This window comes from Caloenas nicobarica, chromosome 1 (genome assembly GCF_036013445.1).
Source record: "Caloenas nicobarica isolate bCalNic1 chromosome 1, bCalNic1.hap1, whole genome shotgun sequence".
NCBI classification, from domain to species: domain Eukaryota; kingdom Metazoa; phylum Chordata; class Aves; order Columbiformes; family Columbidae; genus Caloenas; species Caloenas nicobarica.
In genome coordinates this window covers 201,297,805-201,318,760 of record NC_088245.1, presented here as the reverse complement: position 1 = coordinate 201,318,760, position 20,956 = coordinate 201,297,805, and the positions used below count along the sequence as shown (strand labels likewise).

At 38.0% G+C, this 20,956-nt stretch overlaps 1 protein-coding gene across 1 annotated transcript in view; it reads left to right on the top strand.

Moving 5' to 3' along the window:
- The window catches only part of ARHGAP42 (Rho GTPase activating protein 42), a 155,906-nt gene that overhangs the window by 17,562 nt on the left and 117,388 nt on the right, over nt 1-20,956 (top strand). The window contains exon 2 of the mRNA XM_065638471.1: nt 17,221-17,316. Within this exon, the coding sequence (XP_065494543.1) occupies nt 17,221-17,316 (96 nt within the window). The remainder of the gene's footprint in view (nt 1-17,220; nt 17,317-20,956) is intronic.

The window sequence follows — 20,956 nt, the reverse complement described above, 5'->3', positions numbered from 1 at the left end:
ATGACCTTTAGGTGTATCACTAGGAATTTTTTTGAAGAATGTCGGAATGTTGTACCATTAGAGACTTAATAGCTCTGCTCTTCCATTTATCTTTTAAAATCTGAAATTCCATAGCAAAAAGAATGATCCTATAACATGGCGAAAACATGGTCTGAAAAAGATGGAAGTATTTATCAAAGTTTTCAACATAATATTTCAACATAAATACAAAATTATAAAATTATTCTGCCACTTGTGCATACAGATTCCTGCAATGCTTAATTAAATGATAAAATGCTTTTTTTATTTTTTAATGACCAAGTAACACATTTTGTGTCTATCACTTTCTAATGGAGACTATATACGGTATCTGTAGTATCTCTGAGTTTGTTACATTACTCTTAATTTTATGCAGTCTTCATTCTATGCATTATTTCCAGTTAATGCTAGGTCTGTTATTCCATTACTGTACTGTTCTTATTGAAAGAAAAAAATGGTATCTTGTTGAGTTTTGGTTTTGGTTTGTTTGTTTGTTTTTCCCCAGGTTATCTTTTGTTACTTCAAGTATTATCTGTGTCGCATAGCCTTCTGCATTTAATTTTAAAATAACTTGTGTCAGTCATAAGTTTTATCAGGAAGAGTTCTACCAGGCCATGCTGCAGTCACGCAGATGGTATTGATAAGGAAATATTCAGGTAACTGTACTGTTCTATGCTATTGCAGTAAATGTACTCTTATTTAATTTTTCTTGCAATAGTCATTTACGCATACACTTGAAAGTTATCAGAACTTCAGGCTATAAGATTTAAGAAGCCAAAATGGTCTTGAGCCCTTCTGCTTTGCCTATCTATGGGGAAACAATGAAAAAGAGGATCTGAGTAGTATTCACATCCAGAAACATGTTCCTTATTTTCATTCAGTAACACAAAACCCATGAATTTTAAAATCACTTTATTAGGTGTATTTTGGGAAGCTATATACCAACAAGTAAAGTTAGCAGCAGCATCATCTCTAAGCCACTGAAAATTCAGTTCAGGAAGACTCCTTAAACTGGAATCTTTACTGACTTTTGCTGCAAAGGCAGAACTTCTGAGGGTTATTATTAGATTTTGTTTTCCTTTCAGGGAAGAGAAGTTTCATTTTTCATGTTGGAAGTAGGAGGAGGAAGGAGGAAAAAAAAAAAAAGACAACCTGAGTGTCATTACTGAGAAAATGGCACTATAAGTCACATTTTTTGCTTGACTTAGTTGGTGTTCTTCTTCTTAGTAAATGTGTATGTCTCTTAGTGGCCTCCAAAACCAATAGGAAAATAATGCTCAATGAGGCTGTTTATGTCAAGCTTCATATTGGTTCTCTCATCCGTAATATTTTAAATTGACAGCAGAACACACAAGATTGATTTGTGCGTTTAGCTTGAGGGAATGATACCAAAGTTAAACTTATCAGCTCTTTGGCTGCTAAGTGGTGAGCATGACCAGCTTGCATTGAGGTAGCTCTGATTATGTCAGTGTTCTGGGTTCTTGTCTGTGCAGAATGGATCTTGGGAGTATTGTTTGCTATTGAAAGGTGCTTGTTAAAGATTTAGCAAGCCTATCTTCGTGCATGATGAGCTTGATAAGAGATGTTATGATACATTGTATTTTAGATAGCCAGAGAATCCCAGTCCTTAATAGATAAGCTGTTACAAGAGTCAGCAGGAGTCATTATGGTCTCTCTTGACAGTGTCTAGATTGGGGATCCTTAATTCAGAAACAATTAACAAAACAGAATGACTCCTTTGGAGAAACTATATATTGCCCTGTGTGTGAGACTCGAGGATATCTATAAAACCATCTGCTAATTGGATGCTGTAATTTTAAATAAAAGAATTAAAAGTAATAAAAAAATAACCTATTTAGTGTTATGTTTTTCTCCTCTTGCAGCCAATATTATAATGTACTCTGCCTGTGTCAAGGAAGCTAACATGAGTGTTTTGAGAAGAAGGTGTTTTACTTGGCTACTCGTATGATCTCTTGAGCAATTCAAAGATCATGGGCTGTTCACTGATTCATGTTTACTTACATGTTTAACTGGAGATGAAGCAGGATTACAGTCAATACACATTGATCTCTGAAAGGATGATCCGTTGCAGTTAAGCATTTTAAATGTTCATGAAAATTAGAAATACTGCATTTGGAAAGCAATGTCCAAAATCCAGACTACCATGTTTGTGCTCTGTCAGTTTGGTTCATATTGCTCCTTGTAAACAACAAATGTTGCCTAGACTAACTGAAACTTTTTTCCCCTTACAGAGGATTCCAGTTCTGTTTTAAAAAGAATTGATGATTTCAGAATTGCATCCAGTTACAGAGCTTGCTTGGTTTTGATCTTGCTAATGTTTCCCATGTTTTTTTGAAAAGCATAACTTAATGGAAATCTTCCCACTAGTATTAAATGGAGGGTAGAGAAGCCAGTATATTAAGTGCTGCTGGGCTTTTGAAATGCAATCTATAACTCCTTTAAGCAGCTTTTCATTGAGAAAAGGGAGAGGAGGATGTGCTGGAATGGAAATCCAGCCAGCCAATGAACTGTGAGTCATGAAGAGCTTGTGCTCCAAGTGCAATTTCTTGTGGCATGCTGGAGGGAAAATGATGTTATAGTGATGTCAGGGCCATTCTGCAGTCAGGTTTTGCATAAAAATACAGTCCTAGGGTTAAACACCAAATTTTGCTTTATTAGTACCTTCATTGCAAATAATTGGTTCAGGCTCAGAATATTTTGATCTTTTTCTTCATCTTCCCAATGAATTTTTGACTTATTAAAGCTGCACTGTGTGCAGAAACAAGATTGGTGGATGTTTTCCAAAAGCATTGTTATCAGCTATTCCAGTGTTGGTTTGTATGTTTCCAGAAGGAAATTTTCCCATTTTCTTGGAGAAGACCCATCTGGACTTCCTCTAGAACTTAGATGCAAGCAAAGAAGCTCTCTATTTTCCATCTCTCCAATATTCCCTTGAATATTGATTCTCGAGATTGAGCTGTGATGAGGTTAGATTGAAATCTTAGTGGGAATTAATCTCAATTAGTGGGAATTAACATGATTTTGCGAAAGAGAAATAAAATTCTGTAGCATCTGAAAACTAATGGAAACATTTTTTATGCAAAAACCCTATATTAAAGTTATTCAAATGTCAATTGTTTCAATTAAGAAACATCAGAGCTTAATTGTGCAAACCTTAATTGTTCTGTCCTGTTCTTGTTCCATTCTTCTTTTGTGTTTTTAAAGATGTTTTAACTAAAGTTTAGCAAGTGGCTGTTAAGTAAGCAAATATGTTTGTTTGTGGTGTGTTCCTCATTTTCCTAGAGATTGCAAACAGATACCACTAACTGCTGCAGCTGAAGTAACCGAGTGTTCTGTAGGGACTGCATTAAATGAGTCAAAACAAGGTTGTGTTGCTTTCTACTTTGTAATGAAATTTGGATTTTCTTCTCTCCTTTTAATATGAAAATCTACTTTTAAAAATTATGCCCCACTGGAAGAAAAAGGTTGCAGCTTTTGTGGGGACTGGGAAGTGTGAGGAGCTGCATTCTTTCCAGCTCTGGTTAGTATCTCCTGCTCTGCAGGAATGGTATCTGGAATAATGGGCATGAAGCAGGGACCCACAGGGCTCTGCCTAATCACCAGTTCAGTGTGTGGCCTTGGGCAGTCTTGCTTTCAGCATCTCCGTCTGTCAGATAGGGTAATGATGCTCCGTATGACATAAACATATCCTCCTTTTACCGTCTTCCTAGACTTGGATTGCATGAAGGCTGAGATAATTCTATATTCATTACAGGACTTGGATACTATGCAGTAGGCCATAGTGGGAGGAGAAGAGGAGAGAGCAATATTGAACTCTGACAAGAAAATCAAGTATTGAATAGCCGTCCACATAGTGACCATCCACGTGCTAAGAATAAGTTAGGAAAGGTTTCGAAGGAGGAGGGTGAAGATAATACATGTGTGAAAGGAGTAAAGCTGTATAAGCAGTCTTCATTTAAGCCATTTGGGTTTGGTATCCCAAATCAACTTTTGACAGCTATTTATTTATTATTGCAGTTATTTTTAATGTTAAAAGTTATGCTTAGCATACCTCATAGCACAAATAAGCAAATTCTTACTGGAAGAATTAGAGTCTTGTAATATGACTAAAGGCACAGTGGTCCACCTCTTCTGGCTCTGGAGCAGTTAAAGATGATACAGCCTCCAACTGTCCATCATCACTCATCCCCTGGAGAACATCTCCCACGGTTCAACCAGCAAGATAGAACATCTTTGTGATCCTTGATTTTGCAGCGTTAAGTCAGCTCTCCTTCCTTTCTTGTTGTCCATTGCAAAAATAGGTGACCCTAGATAGGTAGCTAAAGAGAGCTTACCTATGGTGGCGTATTGGCTCATCCATGAGAGTGAGAACATCCTGTTAGCAGATGGTGGTCATCAGCTAGTGGTGTCTTGAGTCATTCAAGCTATAGGCAAAACATACATGTTCAAATCTTCCTACACTGAGCTGAAGAACAACCATGCAAGGTCAGACTTGAGGCTTATCTGGTGTTATATCCTGTCTCTAGATACAACTGAGTGCTGTGCTGGGAGCTGGTTTGTCTCTCAGGCACAGCACGGGCTGCCGAGGGGAGGATAAGAACCGGCAGAATGTGGAGAAGCTTCCGCTGCCTCCGGCAGTTTGAGGCTTGAAGATTTCCTGGGCGAGGGGTTATGGTTTTAATAGCTCTCAGTGGATTTTTTTTTTTTTTTTTCTGTGAACTTGTCTAGGTCTTTCTTGAACCCACATAAAATTTTTGATGTCCACAGCATCCGGTGGCAGGGAGCTTCATGATTTCACTATGTATTTTACAAAGAAAAGCATCTTCTTTCTTTGTTTTGAGCTTATTTCTTGCTATGTTAATGGCCTTTTTGTTTTCACTTTGGAAGAGACAGCCACCATTTCTGTAATGCTTGTGAGTTTTGTAGAACTCTTAGGGCTCCCCAGTTGCCTTTTCCAGGCTGATGGCTGAATGCATTTCTTTAAACAAGATATTCTTACAATGATTTACCTTTAACTCATTTCCGTGTGCTTTTCCCAGATACTCTGGGATGGTGTCAAGGAGTAAGACAAAAATCTGTATATAATGTTTAAATGCAGGTCTCTCATGAGTTGATGGAATGACGTTAATGATAATTCTGCTTCTTTTTCGCAATTCAAAATAATTACTAATATTTGTTTCTTGACTGGACCTGAGCATAGAGTAATAAAACAACTTAGTTATTATTTATCCGTTTTAATGACAAAGGTCTCATACATGAGTGATAATAGCTAGTTCAGAACTCATTACACATGCCGTAATATAAACACTACTAGTACTAATGGATGGTAAGAGTATTAATTAAAGGATAGCACTCTGCCAGGAAGATAACAAGAGGATGTTCTCATACGTTCCTAAATCTTTTCTTGACAGGAAAGCAGAACAAAATTCCAGAGCATTAAAAGTTGAAAAAAACAGTAGATGAAATATGTAGAAGCCTATTTGGTCCTTCTTACAACGTATTTGACCTAATAAAAATTAGGCAGACTTCAGCAGAAGATCATTAAAGTTGTTTTTGTCTGAGAAATTAAGCAAAAGTGTCCAATGAAATGAATGTAAGGGATAGTTCTCGTTCCTGTAGCAAATGAAGAGCTTGTTCTTTGACATAGTTTCATGCGTAGAGAGAAACCTCATATGATTACTGCTTTTTATAGGGTTCATCTTTCTATCTCTGGCTGAAAGCGATAAGACTGCAAAGTATGTAAGATACAAAAACTATTTCATGACTGTTAAGGAAACAGTCACATGCAAATTGGAGTTAACTCCAAACTCCTTGGGAACTCTTGATTCCTGAGGTGGAAGAACAGGAGCTCACCTGGTGAAACAGGTTTGTCGTTGTGCAGTTCTTTATTTAACGAAGCATATTTCATTTGGCTGTTTTTTCTCCTGTTATCAAAATGTAGGTATTTTGGTAACAGATTTCTGAGTTTGGGATACTGTGAGTGATTTAATTTAAACTCTCAGAAATTTATCTTTGAGGCGTTTAAGTGCTTTCATGACTCTCATCTCTGCGTTTTCTGAATTCTTTTCATATTTTAAAGGTAGAAGAGGGTTTCACTAGCATATTAAGCTCGTTTGCTATATAAAACTTATGTGTTGAGTATCCATTCTCCCGAAGTAGTGAGAAGTAGTGATGTAGTGAATTCGCTTCATGATAGACTGAGTGCAAGAAACTTCTTTAGGCCAAATTTGGTAAAGATATTTAGTGCCATTTAACTTTACTGGACAAAATCCTGCTTGATACGGGGTCTCAGTTCTGTCTTCCCCATCTGGAAGTGTATATCTGACTCTCTAAACAAATGTTACATCTGTTTGTGTGTGTGTCTGTTAGCAAAAAACCTCACGCAACCCTGTTATGTGCAATACTGAAGTTCATGTGACTGTGATATTAGTTGTCTGATCAAAGGAATCTAATCAAGTGTTGTATTCCTGAGCTATAAGAGCCCAAAAGAATTTCATATATAAAGTGTTTCATTTCCTTTAAAGCGAAATGGTAGTATTTTTTTTTTTTAATGAGCTAAATATACACATTTTAATTTTTTCCCTCTCTCCTCCTCCTTCTATTCTTACAAAATATTCTACTTTGTTGCCCAAGTGCAGAAAACTTTGCCAGGAAGAAGGGTGAGCAAAGCTTCTGTTTCCCATGACCCTCAACTCTAATGTTGTTCCAAGAGCTCACTACTCACAAATGCCTTGATAACTGCTTTCATTCCTTTCATCCCTCCCCCGCCGTCCCGCACAGGCCAATGTGACTGATTCTCCCTCCAGCAGATCTTTTGCAGAACAGGGGAATCTACTTAATGTAAAAATCATGGCACATAAAAGCACTTAAAGATATATTGCAGAAATTTTTACAGCTAAAGATCTGCGTGATAATTACTGCAGTGATTTATTCTTGGTTTTCCTAGAAGCAGTTTCTTAATAGCTCTCTGTTCATACCAGAACTGACTAACCCTATTTTTTATTTTACCCACTGGATACATATTTGGGTAGGGGTGGTAGTGGGGAAATTGCATCTCATTCTACACACACACATATGCAGCACAGAACTGGCAGAACGGATCTTGCCCAAATAGTCAGGCCTATGACTCCTCACGAATGTGTTGCAACATAGGCTCTAAATATATTATCATATATTGCTTTGTGTTCCACTGTCTGTTAATAGGCACATGCATTTTAAAAATTTCTCCAGATACTCTGTGAGATTAAGAACAAACAGAGAAAGCTGTATTTTAAAGTACTACTGAAAGACCATCTGATGCACCAATACTTTACATCGCAGTGGAAATCTGGGAATTCCCATATTTTTTTCTGGCAACTCCTTGGTTGCCAGACAGGAAGTCATTCTTTGCTTTTTCAACCTCTGGCAGCATCTGCTCTTAGTTTCTCTGCCCTTTTTTGTGGTGCTTCTCTGCCTGCTCACTGCTCGCCATCTCTGGGATGTTTCGGGAGTTGTGAGAAATGACGCAGCAAGCCTGATAAACCCTGTTTCAATGGAAGAGGCTGGGGAGGGGAAAGACAGGGCTGGGGACCCAGCTCCCTGGAAAAGGCTGATACTGTTCTGGGAAATAAACATCTGTAGGGTGGGGGAAGAATGTGGAAGATCATGAAAGAGCATTTAAAATCCCCAGAAGGAGCAAGAGAATGTATGTTAGGGGTCAAAGCAAATTTTCAGGGAAGAAAGCTGAGGAACCTAGGATGGATAATGGAGTGGTAGAAAACCGTGCAGAAATTGAAAGTAGAATGGTATAGATGAAGGTATGAAAAACTAACAACAGCAAAAGAAAAAAAAAAGTGTAGGGGGAAGAAGTTAACATTCTAGCTTTTTCCAGTCCTTTAGGATTTCTGTGTAATCTTACACTAAGGCTGCTGTTTTAAGTTGTTTGCCATTTAGATGACTGTTGAAAAAAACCTTGAAATTAATTGTATTTGAAAAAGGGATGAAAACTGGTGTGTGTGCAGTGTTTGGTGTTGGCCAAACAGTTCCACATGGCTGTGCATCCTTCAGTTGGATAGCTTGGTGTGCTATCTACATTACATCTGAAGGAGGTTGTACACTTACACCTGAGATTTTTAGAGCAACCTTGAGTTACACCGACTTGAGATGTTGCACCTCAACCAGTATTAATGCAATTTTGTAGAGTGAGAGTTAATGTATGACAAAGACTATGTGAACAAAAGATCCATCATGTGGCTCAGCTACAACATCTTGTGTGCCACCATGACCCAGACTCTTTTGGTGTATGTATGTACGAAGTTGGAGACCAGCAAGCTGCATCTCTCTGGAAAGTGCAGCCAAATGTGCTGAAAGGCAACAGGCTTAGGAAAACACTGGAATACAGCCCTCAACTGAAGTGAGCAACTTGAATGTCAGGTAAATCTCTAAACAAAGAGGAGGGGAAAGAGTGATTATTTACTGTATATCAGATATAATCCTAGCTTCTTCTCAGGTATGTTTCATATGCTTTACTGAGTGGTTAAAAAGTTAGGCTAAAGAGTTGAGATCTTCCTGATGAAGAACTATGGAACGGTTTTATCAATAGACACAGGGAAAATACTACAAGAGTGCGGGGAGTATTGATTTTCAATTATTTGCGAATGGAAAAAAGTAGGGAAATGTAGTTTGTTTTCAAAGATTTAGTCTTCTCTAACAGAGAAGAACTATTGCAGTATTCCAGTATTGGAAATATTGGAATTCTTACTGTGGATCTTGGTCAAAAAGCTTACTGAATGAAAATAAGCATATCTGCAAAACTGGCATTGTACAGGAATGTTTTGGTTGACTGTAGTTTAGAAAAATATAATATTATGCTAGAAATAGTGTCAGAGTTATACCCCACAGCCAATCTTTGTCATTTCAAAAGTAAAATGAAACCAAATGCTTTCTGAAACTTTTAGCCATATTTATGGAAAATACTAAAAAAAAAAATGCAGTTGGTAGCAAAGGAAGATTTTCTGTTCTGCTTTTAACCATGTGATTAGTCACTTGTAAAGGCTTTATTGTTGCATAAGTTCTGTGAATATGGTTTGATTGGAAGGTATAGACCTCCGTAATTCCCTGCATAGTCAGTTTGGTTTCTAATCAAATGCAGCAGTATTGTTGAACAGTCTTTATAAACTAAAATATTGAAAGAAAGGATTTTGTAGCAATGAGGTAAGGAAATAAAATACAAGAATTGGGAATATTAAAACAAGATAAAATGTCACCACTTCATGTGGAAAAGCGTTATGTATGTGCCTTATATTTAGAGAAGCAGATGTGCATTACATATGGTGTGGTGTCCTCCACATTGATGGCCATAAGGCATACATTTTTTGTTGCATTTTCGTTATTTCGCATATTTATAACTATGCAAAGTCGAAACAATTTAGTCATTGTATAGAATTTACAGCTTCAGCATACTGCACTAAAATTCACTTCTTTATGTTCTTCTAATTATGTGAATAAAGTTAGGTTTCCACATCTATAGATGAAGTGAGTTGGGGTAAGGAGAGGAATAATAAAAAGAGGGATGGAATATTCCTAACATTGTCTTTTTGACTGTATAACATTAATTGGTTCAACTGTTGTTTCTGGGAAGTTTTGTCAAATAAGTTTTATCAGGGATTTTGTCAAGTAAGCATGCAAATGTGACCTGAAAGAAAAATCCCCCTCTCATTAAACGTCAATGTTGTTCTTGGGGTGGCTTCTTCAAGAATGTGTTGGATTTAGTGCTTAAACATAGGTAAATTCTAAGAATACCCAAAGTACTGTACAAGATTCTAACATAAGGAAGTTGGGACTTAAAAATGTTGGTCTGAATAGCTATGAAGTTTGTAGAAGGTACGGACTTTTCAATAGCTCTTGCATCATAATGTTAAGAAAGCGGGGACTTTGTTGTGTTTGGTCGGGGGGATTTCTCAGTACTTACTAGAATGAGAAAGTAAATTGTGAACTTTTCTCATAGAAATATTCATGAGTAAGAAGGCGACACTGAGAAATTTCAAACTGCTATAGTGCTTTATTTAACCCCAGAGGAATGCAGCAATGCATGGGCTGCATGTTGACATATTCTGCTGATGTCCTTTCCCTGGAGATTATGAGGAAGAAATGAGCTTCCCTGAAATTAAGAGCAAACCATTGAGCCTAAGGTGGAATAGTAATGTGGGATTGTTGGAGTATGGAGTTGTTTATTTTAGTTGCTTATTATGGTTCCATGAATAGCAAGTTGGCAAAGAATACACACCGATGAAAATAGCAAAGAGGATAAAGAGTTCATTGATAGCAACAATGAAATACTGTGTCAATAGAGAGCAATGGCCCTTGTGCTGCAAAATCTTTGGCACTGGATTCTGTATTCACTTGTGGTCTTTTCTTGTGGCTTCTTCGGAAGGAATTATGGCAAATGGCCAGCAGTAGCTCCATCTGTCCCTGCAGATAGTCTCCCCTATGCCAGCTTACCCTGTGTGTTGCCAAATAAAATTATTCTGCAGAAATCTGGGAAAAAAAAAAGTTTTCCTGTGACAATTGGAAAAGTTAATTTGATACACAAATAAATTTGTCTGAGAAATAAGGAAATAACATGTCTGTGTGTATGTACGTCATTAAATAGACTTCTAAAAATAGAAATGCCGTGGTCAATATTCCATGCAATGGTATAATCTGTGAACCATGAGTGGTAGGAAAGGCTCTAGTATTGAAAGCCACTTGAAAGCGAAGATGGCAGAAGCTGTATCAGCTGACTACAGATTTTTGTTCATGTTTTAAAGGCATAGTAACATGCATTTTAAATTGCTTTCTAACTACAGGTGACATGGACGTGTGCTGGTGGTGCTGTTTCATTAAGCTGAGGTTACCTGTTCTGGCAGCAAAACCCAGAATTCTTTTCACGTAGAGTTGAGGGAATTAATTGCAGTACTGAGATATATGCTAACGTCCTTTACAGGTCCCTGTGTTTGTCCTGACCTGCTATCATATATACATTATAATATTGGAAGATTTTCTGTGTGTGATGGTTACCTATGGCTGTTGATTTTAATTTATTTTTCGCTTTAAAGCAGTAGTGAGTGACAAAGAGTGGAAAGAGGCAAAAATTGTGGAGAAAATGCATTTTGGTGCTGTTTTCTGAATGAAGACCAACTGTGAAGCTGGGATTTTTAATGAGAAAGCCCTTAGGCAGGAAGAAATTTGAAATACAGTAGTGATATACACAGTCTTGTATGATCACTGCTTTTAACAACTTAATAATTCATACTGCCTAAATATAATTGTACTGCCAGCTGCTGTGTTTACAGTCTATGATGTGGAAAAAGATGTCCCACTGTGACATGTTCTAGTTACAATCAAATTGACTGTAGCAAACACAGAAGCTGTTGAAGTTCAGTGCTTCTCAGTGGGGTGTTCTTGTTCCTCCAGCTTATTTCTGGCTGTTGATATAGCTCATCTCCCTGGAGCTCATTCTCATATAAAACAACAAAACCAAGGCAGTTCCTGATTCATCTTCGTAGTAGAGAAGCGTGTCATGATGTACCTAAGGAGACATGTATTTCACAAGTATTTTTCTGGCTAAATAGTGTTTTACAGATATTTGTAATACTGAAAGGCCTTTTTTCACTTGTATGAATTTTAAAATATTTCTGTCATTTGGTGCAGTAAGAATGCTGCAAATCATGCTCGTAGCTGCTGTTTCACAATAATAGTGTCTCCGTTATAAATCTACTTGAAAACAATCTTTATTTGTAAAGCAATTAAAAAGCCAAACCAAACCAAAAAATTACGACAGTGACTCCTTTTCAGGTACCGAGGAGTGAAAGTCGATGAGCTAGAGAAATGGTTCTCTGCATTTTCGCATGCTGTTTTATCACGTATTTTGGCAATATTGTTCAGTAACTGCTGTGTTATACTCGCATATTATGGCTCCTTAATGCTCGGTTTTGTTGAGTGGCTTGGGTTTTAATAAACCTGCATATCAGTGCAGAACCAGATGATACAGCTCATCGAGCGCTGCAATGGATCTAGTCGTATCTGGTAGCAGAATCAAAACTGCCCAGAGGTTTGAAACGCTGAAGGAGGCTGTACGTGGTCTCCTTTCCAGTCTTCAACTGTCCTGAGATTCAGCTGACGGAAGAATTGCCTCTAATATCCTGCCAGCGCAGCCATCGCCCCTTTGCTCGGCTGGCTTTGAAGCGGTACGGTAACAACTAGCTTTGTGTCAGATCACCAGATATGTTGCTGTTACTATTTTAGCCGGAGCGTCTGCTGTTTGAAGTCCCGTTTGCTGCATTCCAGCTGGCACTCAGGAGTTCATTTAGGCGTGTTTAATCTTCTCACTGGGTTTCAACTGCTGTTTTTCTTTATTAACCCAGTGAATGATACCAAGCTTTTCCAGGATGATTGACATCAGTCAGGAAGAGTATTGGTTTTTGAAACTCCATCTGCTAATGAAGTCATCTTTGTAAGCAAACAAGTGGAAAGACTTTGGCTTTGATGTATTTGCTGAGGACAGTTTCTTGCAGGCTGTTATTAGGGCAGGGATATGGGTCCTTCGTTAGTGCATAAAGTTTCTGCTTTTCGAGCTTGTTTGACTCTTGTCAAAAGCTTGGGCTTTCTTCTTTTCTTCCAGCCAATCAGACTGCCAAAACCAAACAACAACCTTCCCCACCCCAACCAGAAAAAAATTACCAACTTATAGAAATGTTGTCAAGTTTCTTTATCTGCAGCACCTGATTGTTGTTGTGAAGGGCTGTGCCGAAACTAAGATACTCGTTGTTTTGTTCTTCAAGTAATAGCATCCATCATTTCACCACTTTGGTGTGATGTATTGTTCTCTCCTCCTCAAGGCTCTATAAAAGAACTAATTTTATGATCTCTTTAACAAGTCTAGGACAAGAAAGTTGAAGAACAATTCTAGTAATACAAAGGGATTGCATCATAATTTTATCATCCTGTATCCAGTATGTAAGGCCCTATCTGAAGCTAAAAATAAGTTAATGTATTACAGTTCAAATTAAATCTTCCTTTTTGACAATTTGAAACAAAGTGAATGTTAAATATGCCTGACTTCTAGGATAATGCGGAGGTTTTTTCCATATTTTTATTGGGTAAATATGTGTTAAGCAGTTTGATCAAAACCACAAACCTTCAGGAAGAAGAACAATAGAGTAATGTGTTTCCTGATTCCTCTGTGGCTTTCCTGAATGGATGATGACTTTTATTATTCTTTCATTAGCATTATGATGCTGATGGTTGGTATTATATGTATCCATATCTAATAGCAGTGTTATATTACTTTCTTGTGGTTAAGCTGCAATTATCCTTTTATTGTTTCCGGTCACGTTGTAGTCTGCTGCTTTTAATACTTCCTCCGTCAGAGCTCCACAAAAAAAAAAACCTTGCTGGCCAGTTGACTTGCTTCAGCCCTTACTAAAATAGGCTACTCTGTCTCACTTATTAATATCGCTTTCCACTGACTGTAAGTGGTGTGAGATGGTTACTCTTGACTATATGGCTCACTGCAAATCTGAACTGAATCCTCCTTTGGAGCTGGGGATAACAGGGAACAAAAGGTGCAGGTGAGTACTGTCAAAATAAATGTTAACAGAATTGCTGGTTAGACACAACATTTATGGTATCATTGAGACTTCTTGAGCAGTTGTCCTTTCCTGGATGGTAGAGTTCCACTGTCAGTCAATAAAGCTGATAAGGTTTTTATAGTAACTTAGAGTAGGTGACTCCATTCAAAAGAGAGTTTCTGTCCTGGGCTAAGTCAAATATCCTAGTTCATGTGGACTCCATGAAAAGAGGGACATGACTACCAAGATGTACATGTTAGAAGATGAATAAGAGTAACTCTTATAATGCCACATGGCTTGCAGATGATAAAAAGGTGATTTGTTTGTCATAGTTTACTTTACTACGACTGGAATGAGCAGGATGTATTCAGGGCTCTCAGGGACATTAGCACTCTGGGATATACAGTGGTAAATGACAGCTTGTAAAGCTGGACAAGGTCTCTGCTCCATCTCTCTGCTCCATCTCTCTACTCTTTTCATTTTTTTTGTCCAGACAAGATAAGGTGGTAGTGATATTGTTTGCCTCTGCTTGATTGAAGAGGCAGTTGCTTTTCAACCTGATTTAGTGCAGTTTTGAGTATTCATATCTCTTAAAGGAGGCCTGGTTATTGCACAACTGGTCCATTCTGTGACTAGGTGAATTTTATAATCAAGTAAAGTGATGATGCTCCTAAGAAAGAAATTGATAAGTATAACTAATTGCACTGTTTCATCCAGTGTTGGTTCAACTGCGATGTTGAGCTTTGAGTTCTTACAGAGTAATTTGTGTTACAGCCTCTTGGAAGCTGTCCAAGTAAGCTGGAATTTTCTGAGAATAATATTTTTTATATATTCAAGTAAAACTAACTTTGTACAGAACCTGTAAATTACTGTCACAAGAAACATCTTGCCTTGGAACTTCATTTTATTCCTTGCTACACCAAACACCTTTAACCTTAATATGGTATCTTCTAATACTTTCAGGTTATTAGAGTAGGTCTTATAGAGGCAGACATCTCCAAATAGTATTGTTCTGGATCATTTTATCAAATATGTACAGAGCTCATTAATGAGCTCTGTAATTCTTACTACATTCTTCATACCCACTATTTCGAAGTTAGGTTAAACATGCCTCCTTCACGTTCAAAACATAGAAGCATTAACACTGTTGGATTTGCTGACACAGTGAAAGAGAGAGCAGCATCTGTATATGACGAATCCGGGATATAAAATGGAGACTCTACCTTAGATATTTTTATCATTTGTTTTCCATTCCCTTGACACTTGTTCCACTGCGCCCTGCACGTGTGGATGAGTGATGGGGAGAGGCCACGTTCCCTCATTTCCTTTTGCATTCACAGAGATGCTGGTCATTGTGGACGGCTATTAGACTGCCCAGAGGAAATAAATCTGCATTCCTGGTAGTGATGGTTAATTTTTAAATTTCAGTGTACTTGCAATATAGAATCTTTTTCATTCAGTCACCTTAAGGTCATATTATTCCTTTTGGTATCAACTGCTATGCAGCAATTCTATAGAACGGTTTAGGACTCAGTGTAGTAACCTGGTGGAAGAGCCAACAATAAAGCTGTGTTTCTTTCCATTAAACTCAAAAGCACCCTGCTGTGATTAAGTTCAAGTTTAGGTCTTTCTAACAACTATAGGACAATCAGTTACTTAGAGAGCAAAGACGCTGTATTTGCATGAAATGGAGTGCTTCAGCCTATAAAAATCTATTTTTGTTTTTATACAAACAGTAAGAAACACTTTGTATTTAGCATCTGATTTGTTAATACAGCACAGTAGGAAATGTTCAGCAAGGATACATTAATTCTGGGGAGCGTTCTTTCCTGTTTTCCTTGCTTTTTACAAAAAGACACAGAATTTGTTTACCCAGTTCTTTACACCACAGTTATTTATCAGGTAAGCATATGAAATTCCATAATAATACAAGAAAAAAAATCTGTTAATGTCTCTGTTGTGTAAAGACTGCTGGTTCTCTTGTTGGACTGATGTTCTTTAAAGCTGCGTGTAAAAGTAAGAAATCAGCAGGCACTGGGTAAATACAGACCTGGTGCAAACTCCTCATAGGGATTCTGTTGCATGATAGTAGTTACCTTTAAAAAAAAAAATCAGTCATCTTACTGTGTGTATTCTTATTTGGAGGTGTTTGAAAGATTTTTTTCAACCCTTATTTCATTCAGGATAGTGGAATGGTTCTTACTGTTGGAGATTGTCCAAATTTAAATGACACATTTTTGTGTGTGCGTCTTGATTTGGGACACTAGGCCAGTTTGTGTGTTTATGTGCTAGGTTTTATTCCTGCCAGGAAAAAGGTTAGCCTTCTAATTTTGTGTCCAACATTGAATAAATGAGTATTTATGGCTTTACAATAACAGGGGGTTAAGGAAATTGCAGAATCACAGGATGGCTGAGGTTGGAAGGGACCTCCGGAGGTTGTCTGGCCCAACCCACCCGCTCAAGCAGGGCCATGTGGAGCTCATTGCCCAGGACCATGTCCAGACGGCTTTTGAACATCCGCAAGGATGGAGACACAGATACATGATGCTTTTAAACCAGAATTTATGATTTGTCTTTTGTTCATGACTTATCCTTAGCATGACTTCTGATTAGATTTAGCAGATATAAGAATCTTAATTGCCAATTTTCCTAGCTTTAAAATAGATAGTAACTACTCCTACATTTATCCAGTCCTAAAATTACATTCGGCCCTTTGAAGGCAACCGGCAGGCTGATGTGGCCCCCAGTGAAAATGAGTTCGACACCCCTGATCTCGGACATAGAGAATTGTTGCTATTTTTCTGAGCTCATCTGGACTGGTAGCAATTTCAAGTCTTCACCAAATTCATTAGTTATCACATTCATCTCTGTATGTGCCATTATATACCTAAAAAAGAAAAAAAAAATAGATCTATGTGGTTGCATTGATATTCTGTATTTATGTTTTGGGTTTTTTTTTTTGGAGTGTTTACGATTCTAATAGAATTTTATGCTATGGAGTTGGATTAGTTTGATGTTTCTTTAATCTGAAGGTCCACTGTGTGCAATTGAGTGAAAATAGTGCTCATAATACATGGACAACTTAGTTGATAGGCAAGCATTGTGGGTTATTTTTTTCCCTTCAATTTCTTTTTACAAAGCTTTTACATAACACTATGTTTTAATGTATCAGAATAGTTAGAATGTAATTATTTTGATAATTTTTACAAAAGAAACTGTCATGATCTTTATTTTAATCTGCAAACTAATCTTGCAGTATTTTAAACAACAGTGGTCTACTTACATATGGAATTTACCATAGACATTACCACTAGTAATTTCTTATTTTTCAAGAAGTATAACAGTTCTTCAGTTGTCAACATAATGCCTGTATTAATGTTTGAAATCTGGCATCAGCGTGTTTCATAGGTCTCTGAGATATCTCAGGTACTTTGATTTTGAAATGTGAACGAGGTCACTGTCCAAAAAAGATAGTAGAAAGGAAACTGTGTAAACGTAAAAATGTTTCATGCAGAGATTAATGAAACCTTGCTCCAGTGAAGTGGTAGTGGAGTAGTTCTGATATTTTCCTTTTCTTTTTCTTGAATTTTAGATTTATCCATGGCAGTGCAAAAATTTTCACAGTCTTTACAAGATTTCCAGTTTGAGTGTATTGGAGATGCTGAAACTGATGATGAAATTAATATTGGTAAGTACATTCTGTGCTCTGATTGCAGTAACGTTTTATATTGTTTCTCATATATTTAATATGACATTGCAAATATAGATGGGCAATTCGTGGTGTTTTTTTTTTAATGGAGCATGTAAAAAAAAAAAAGAAATATTCAATGAGTAGAAATGATGCAAGACTTTAAAAATACATGTCAAAAACTATGTCTTCATGATACAGCTCGGTTCATTGTAGGGGAGAATATTCAGCAGTAGTTCGTAAACTGAATCATCTAAATTCTGCTGCTATTTTTAATTTGCAGTCAGTTTTCATTGGGATACTAAAATGTACACAAGTTTCCTATGAAACAACATAGGTCTGCAAAAAAACCACTTAAGTGCTTAGTAAGACACAGGAAGTATTTAAGGTCTAAAACAGGAATATGTTCTTTACAACTTGTGCATTCCTAAGTATATAGTTGTGTGAACTTTTGCCGGTAAAATTTACTAGCTGCTTAATGTTCCACCTCTGTGCACACCCGGAACTTCTGCATTCAGAGAACTGAACAGCTCAGCTAGTCTTGAGTATAAGCCTCTTTAATATCATCAAAATATTCTTCCCCCAGCAGGCTAATCCTGGAAAGATTTGCAGGATTCAGAAATTCCATCACTTTACCGCAAGGCATTGTGGTGGTTGCAGTAATGCTTTTGGGCAGTGGTGCAGCAGCCGGAGCGCTCTAGCTCCTGTCGGTGAGAAACTTGGATTATAATCCATCTTCAGAATGGCTACATTCAGTGTCACAAGCCTTACGTACCACACAGCCCCCATGGCTCTCCTGAAATGTCTGAGAGGAAGAAAGATGGTTATTAAAGAGTAGTTGCTTCTAAAAAGATAATTTGGCAGTAGAAGATGGAATGTAGGACTTGTTAGTATTTTTTTTTTTAAATCTGTGTAATGCTGAAACGCGAATTTAGGCATATCCATTTTCAACCATATCTCATATTAAAACCTATTTTCAAGTCATAGAATGATAGAATCATAGAATCATTGTGGTTGGAAGAGACTCTCAGGATCTTCAAGTCCAACTCCAACCTAACCTAACTCTGGCACTAAACCATGTCCCTAAAGAACCTCGTCTAAATGCCTTTTAAACACCTCCAGGGATGGTGATTCCACCACTTCCCTGGGCAGCCTGTTCCAATGCCTGACAACCCTTTCTGTGAAGAATTTTTTCCTAATATCCAATCTGAACCTCCCCTGGCACAACTTGAGGCCATTTCCTGTTGTCCTATCACTTGCCACTTAGGAGAAGAGACCAACACCCTCCATGCTACAGCCTCCTTTCAGGTAGTTGTAGACAGCGATAAGGTCTCCCCTCAGCCTCCTTTTCTCCAGGCTGAACAGCCCCAGTTCCCTCAGCTGCTCCTCATCAGACTTGTGCTCCAGACCCCTCACCAGCTTCGCTGCCCTCCTCTGAGCTCTCTCCAGCACCTCAGTGTCTTTCTTGTAGTGAGGGGCCCGAAACTGAACACAGGATTCGAGGTGCAGCCTCACCAGTGCCGAGTACAGGGGGACAGTCACTGCCCTGGTCCTGCTGGCCACACTATTCCTGATACAAGCCAGGATGCTGTTGGCCTTTTTGGCCACCTGGGCACACGCTGGCTCATATTCAGCTGCTGTCGATCAGCACCCCAAGATCCGTGTCTGCCAGGCAGCTTTCCAGCCACTCTTCCCTGAGCCTGTAGCGCTGCCTGGGGTTGTTGTGACCCAAGTGCAGGACCTAGCTCTTGGCCTTGTTGAACCTCATACAATTGGCCTCATCCCAACGATCCAGCCAGTCCAGATCCCTCTGTGTGGCCTTCCTACCCTCCAGCAGATCAACACTCCAACACAACTTGGTGTCATCTGCAAATTTACTGAAGGCACACTTGATGCCCTCATCCAGATTGTTGATAAAGAGATTAAACAGAACTGGCCCCAATACTGAGCCCTGGGGAACACCACTTGTGACCAGCCGCCAACTGGATTTGGCTCCGTTCACCACAACTCTTTGGGCCCGGCCATCTAGCCAGTCTTGTCCCCTTCAATATTTCCCTTTTCCTGACTGAGTTACTAATAATTGGGCAGAAGCTCTGAGCTACTTGCTTTCCCTAGCAAGGTTTTCCTCATCCTTACCCCACAACATTATGATAGGTAGGGGACTGTCATCAAAGATGGTTGGTATTTGGTCATTGTCTTCCACTAACCTGTGGCAGGGGAGCAGGAGGGGAGGTTCAGTTTTGCTGATGTATAAAAGTAGAGGAGAGAAACCTCTGAGTGGCTTCTATTCTGATATAAAACTACATACATTCTTCAGATGTATCCAGCTTGGAAAGAGACAAAAAATGAATCGTGTGTACGCGCTCTTTGGCATTCTACATATTATTCCTTGGCTGTTAAAGTTAACTTTTAGATATTTTATGCATCTGAACTAAATATACAGTATCTCAGTTATATGTCTTAGAATTGATCAATAACTTTTAAAGACATAAGGTTTTGCATTTAAAATGAAGTGTCTGGGGACAAAGACAACTTTCCTTTTACCTGTAACTCAAATGTAGCAAAGAAAAGACATTTTATTGTTTGGACATTAAACAGACATTTACAACTATTTAGGAAAAAAACAGAGTTCTTGAAGCTCGACAGCTGATTTATTTCACTTGGAGCTTCAAAGAAGGGATTTCTAGCTTCTAAAGCGCTCACTGCCTGATGGATTGTCGTGTACATCAAAGAAGCTTATAAGAGTAAAAGGTAAACTGACGGGAATCAAATTCAAGTCTAACAAAGCTTGGATGATACTGTGTGCTTTTATAGAGTAAGGCTCAATTTTTTGTCTCCCTAGAGCAATGACCTAGAATTTGTCCATATCTTTAACATGTCCCAACAAGCTAGATGTTTGCTTATCATCAAAGACAGCTTTGTGTGGATGAATCCTGCTCTGCGCCTCCTTCTTCTTTCACCTCCTTTTTTTAAGAATGTCTACAACAGTGCAGCCCATTGGCAAGTTTTACTTCAGTCTGCAGTGCTATTCTGACTTGATAAGTTTTGTACAAAACCACTGTATACATAGGCGGACTACATTCTGAAGATTTTAAAAGACATCTGTATTTCAGGCTTAGCATTGGAAATCTACCCTAATCCACCTTAGCACTGGAAATTCATGAACCGAAAAAGGCTTCTTCTGTCAATATGTGATTATTTCTGTTAAAAAAAAGTTTCAACTTCTTTCAAAGTTGAAATACGAGTGATTTTTTTTTTTTTTCTTACCAGTAATAAGTATTTGAAACTGAGTTGATAGCTCCATGAGCTTATTTTTGAGGCAATCCTAGCGTTGAAGGTCTCTGTTCAGTAACTCAGTGCAACCTAGTTTTTGTTTGCTTTTGTTGCCAACCTGAGTTCTAATAATGGCGCGCAGTTTTATTTGCATTTCCTATAACCCGTGCCATTTTAGATGCTCTCTTTATACAATTAATCTATTCCAATAAGCCCATTACACATAATACATGAGAAGTAGTTTTAGTTCAGCTCCATGACACACTCAGTACGAACAGAATTATGATGCATGGTGTTCTTCATATTTGTTTTAATCCATCTGTTATTTAATCCAGTAATTTATTTGGGTTTGTTTTGTTTTCTTTTA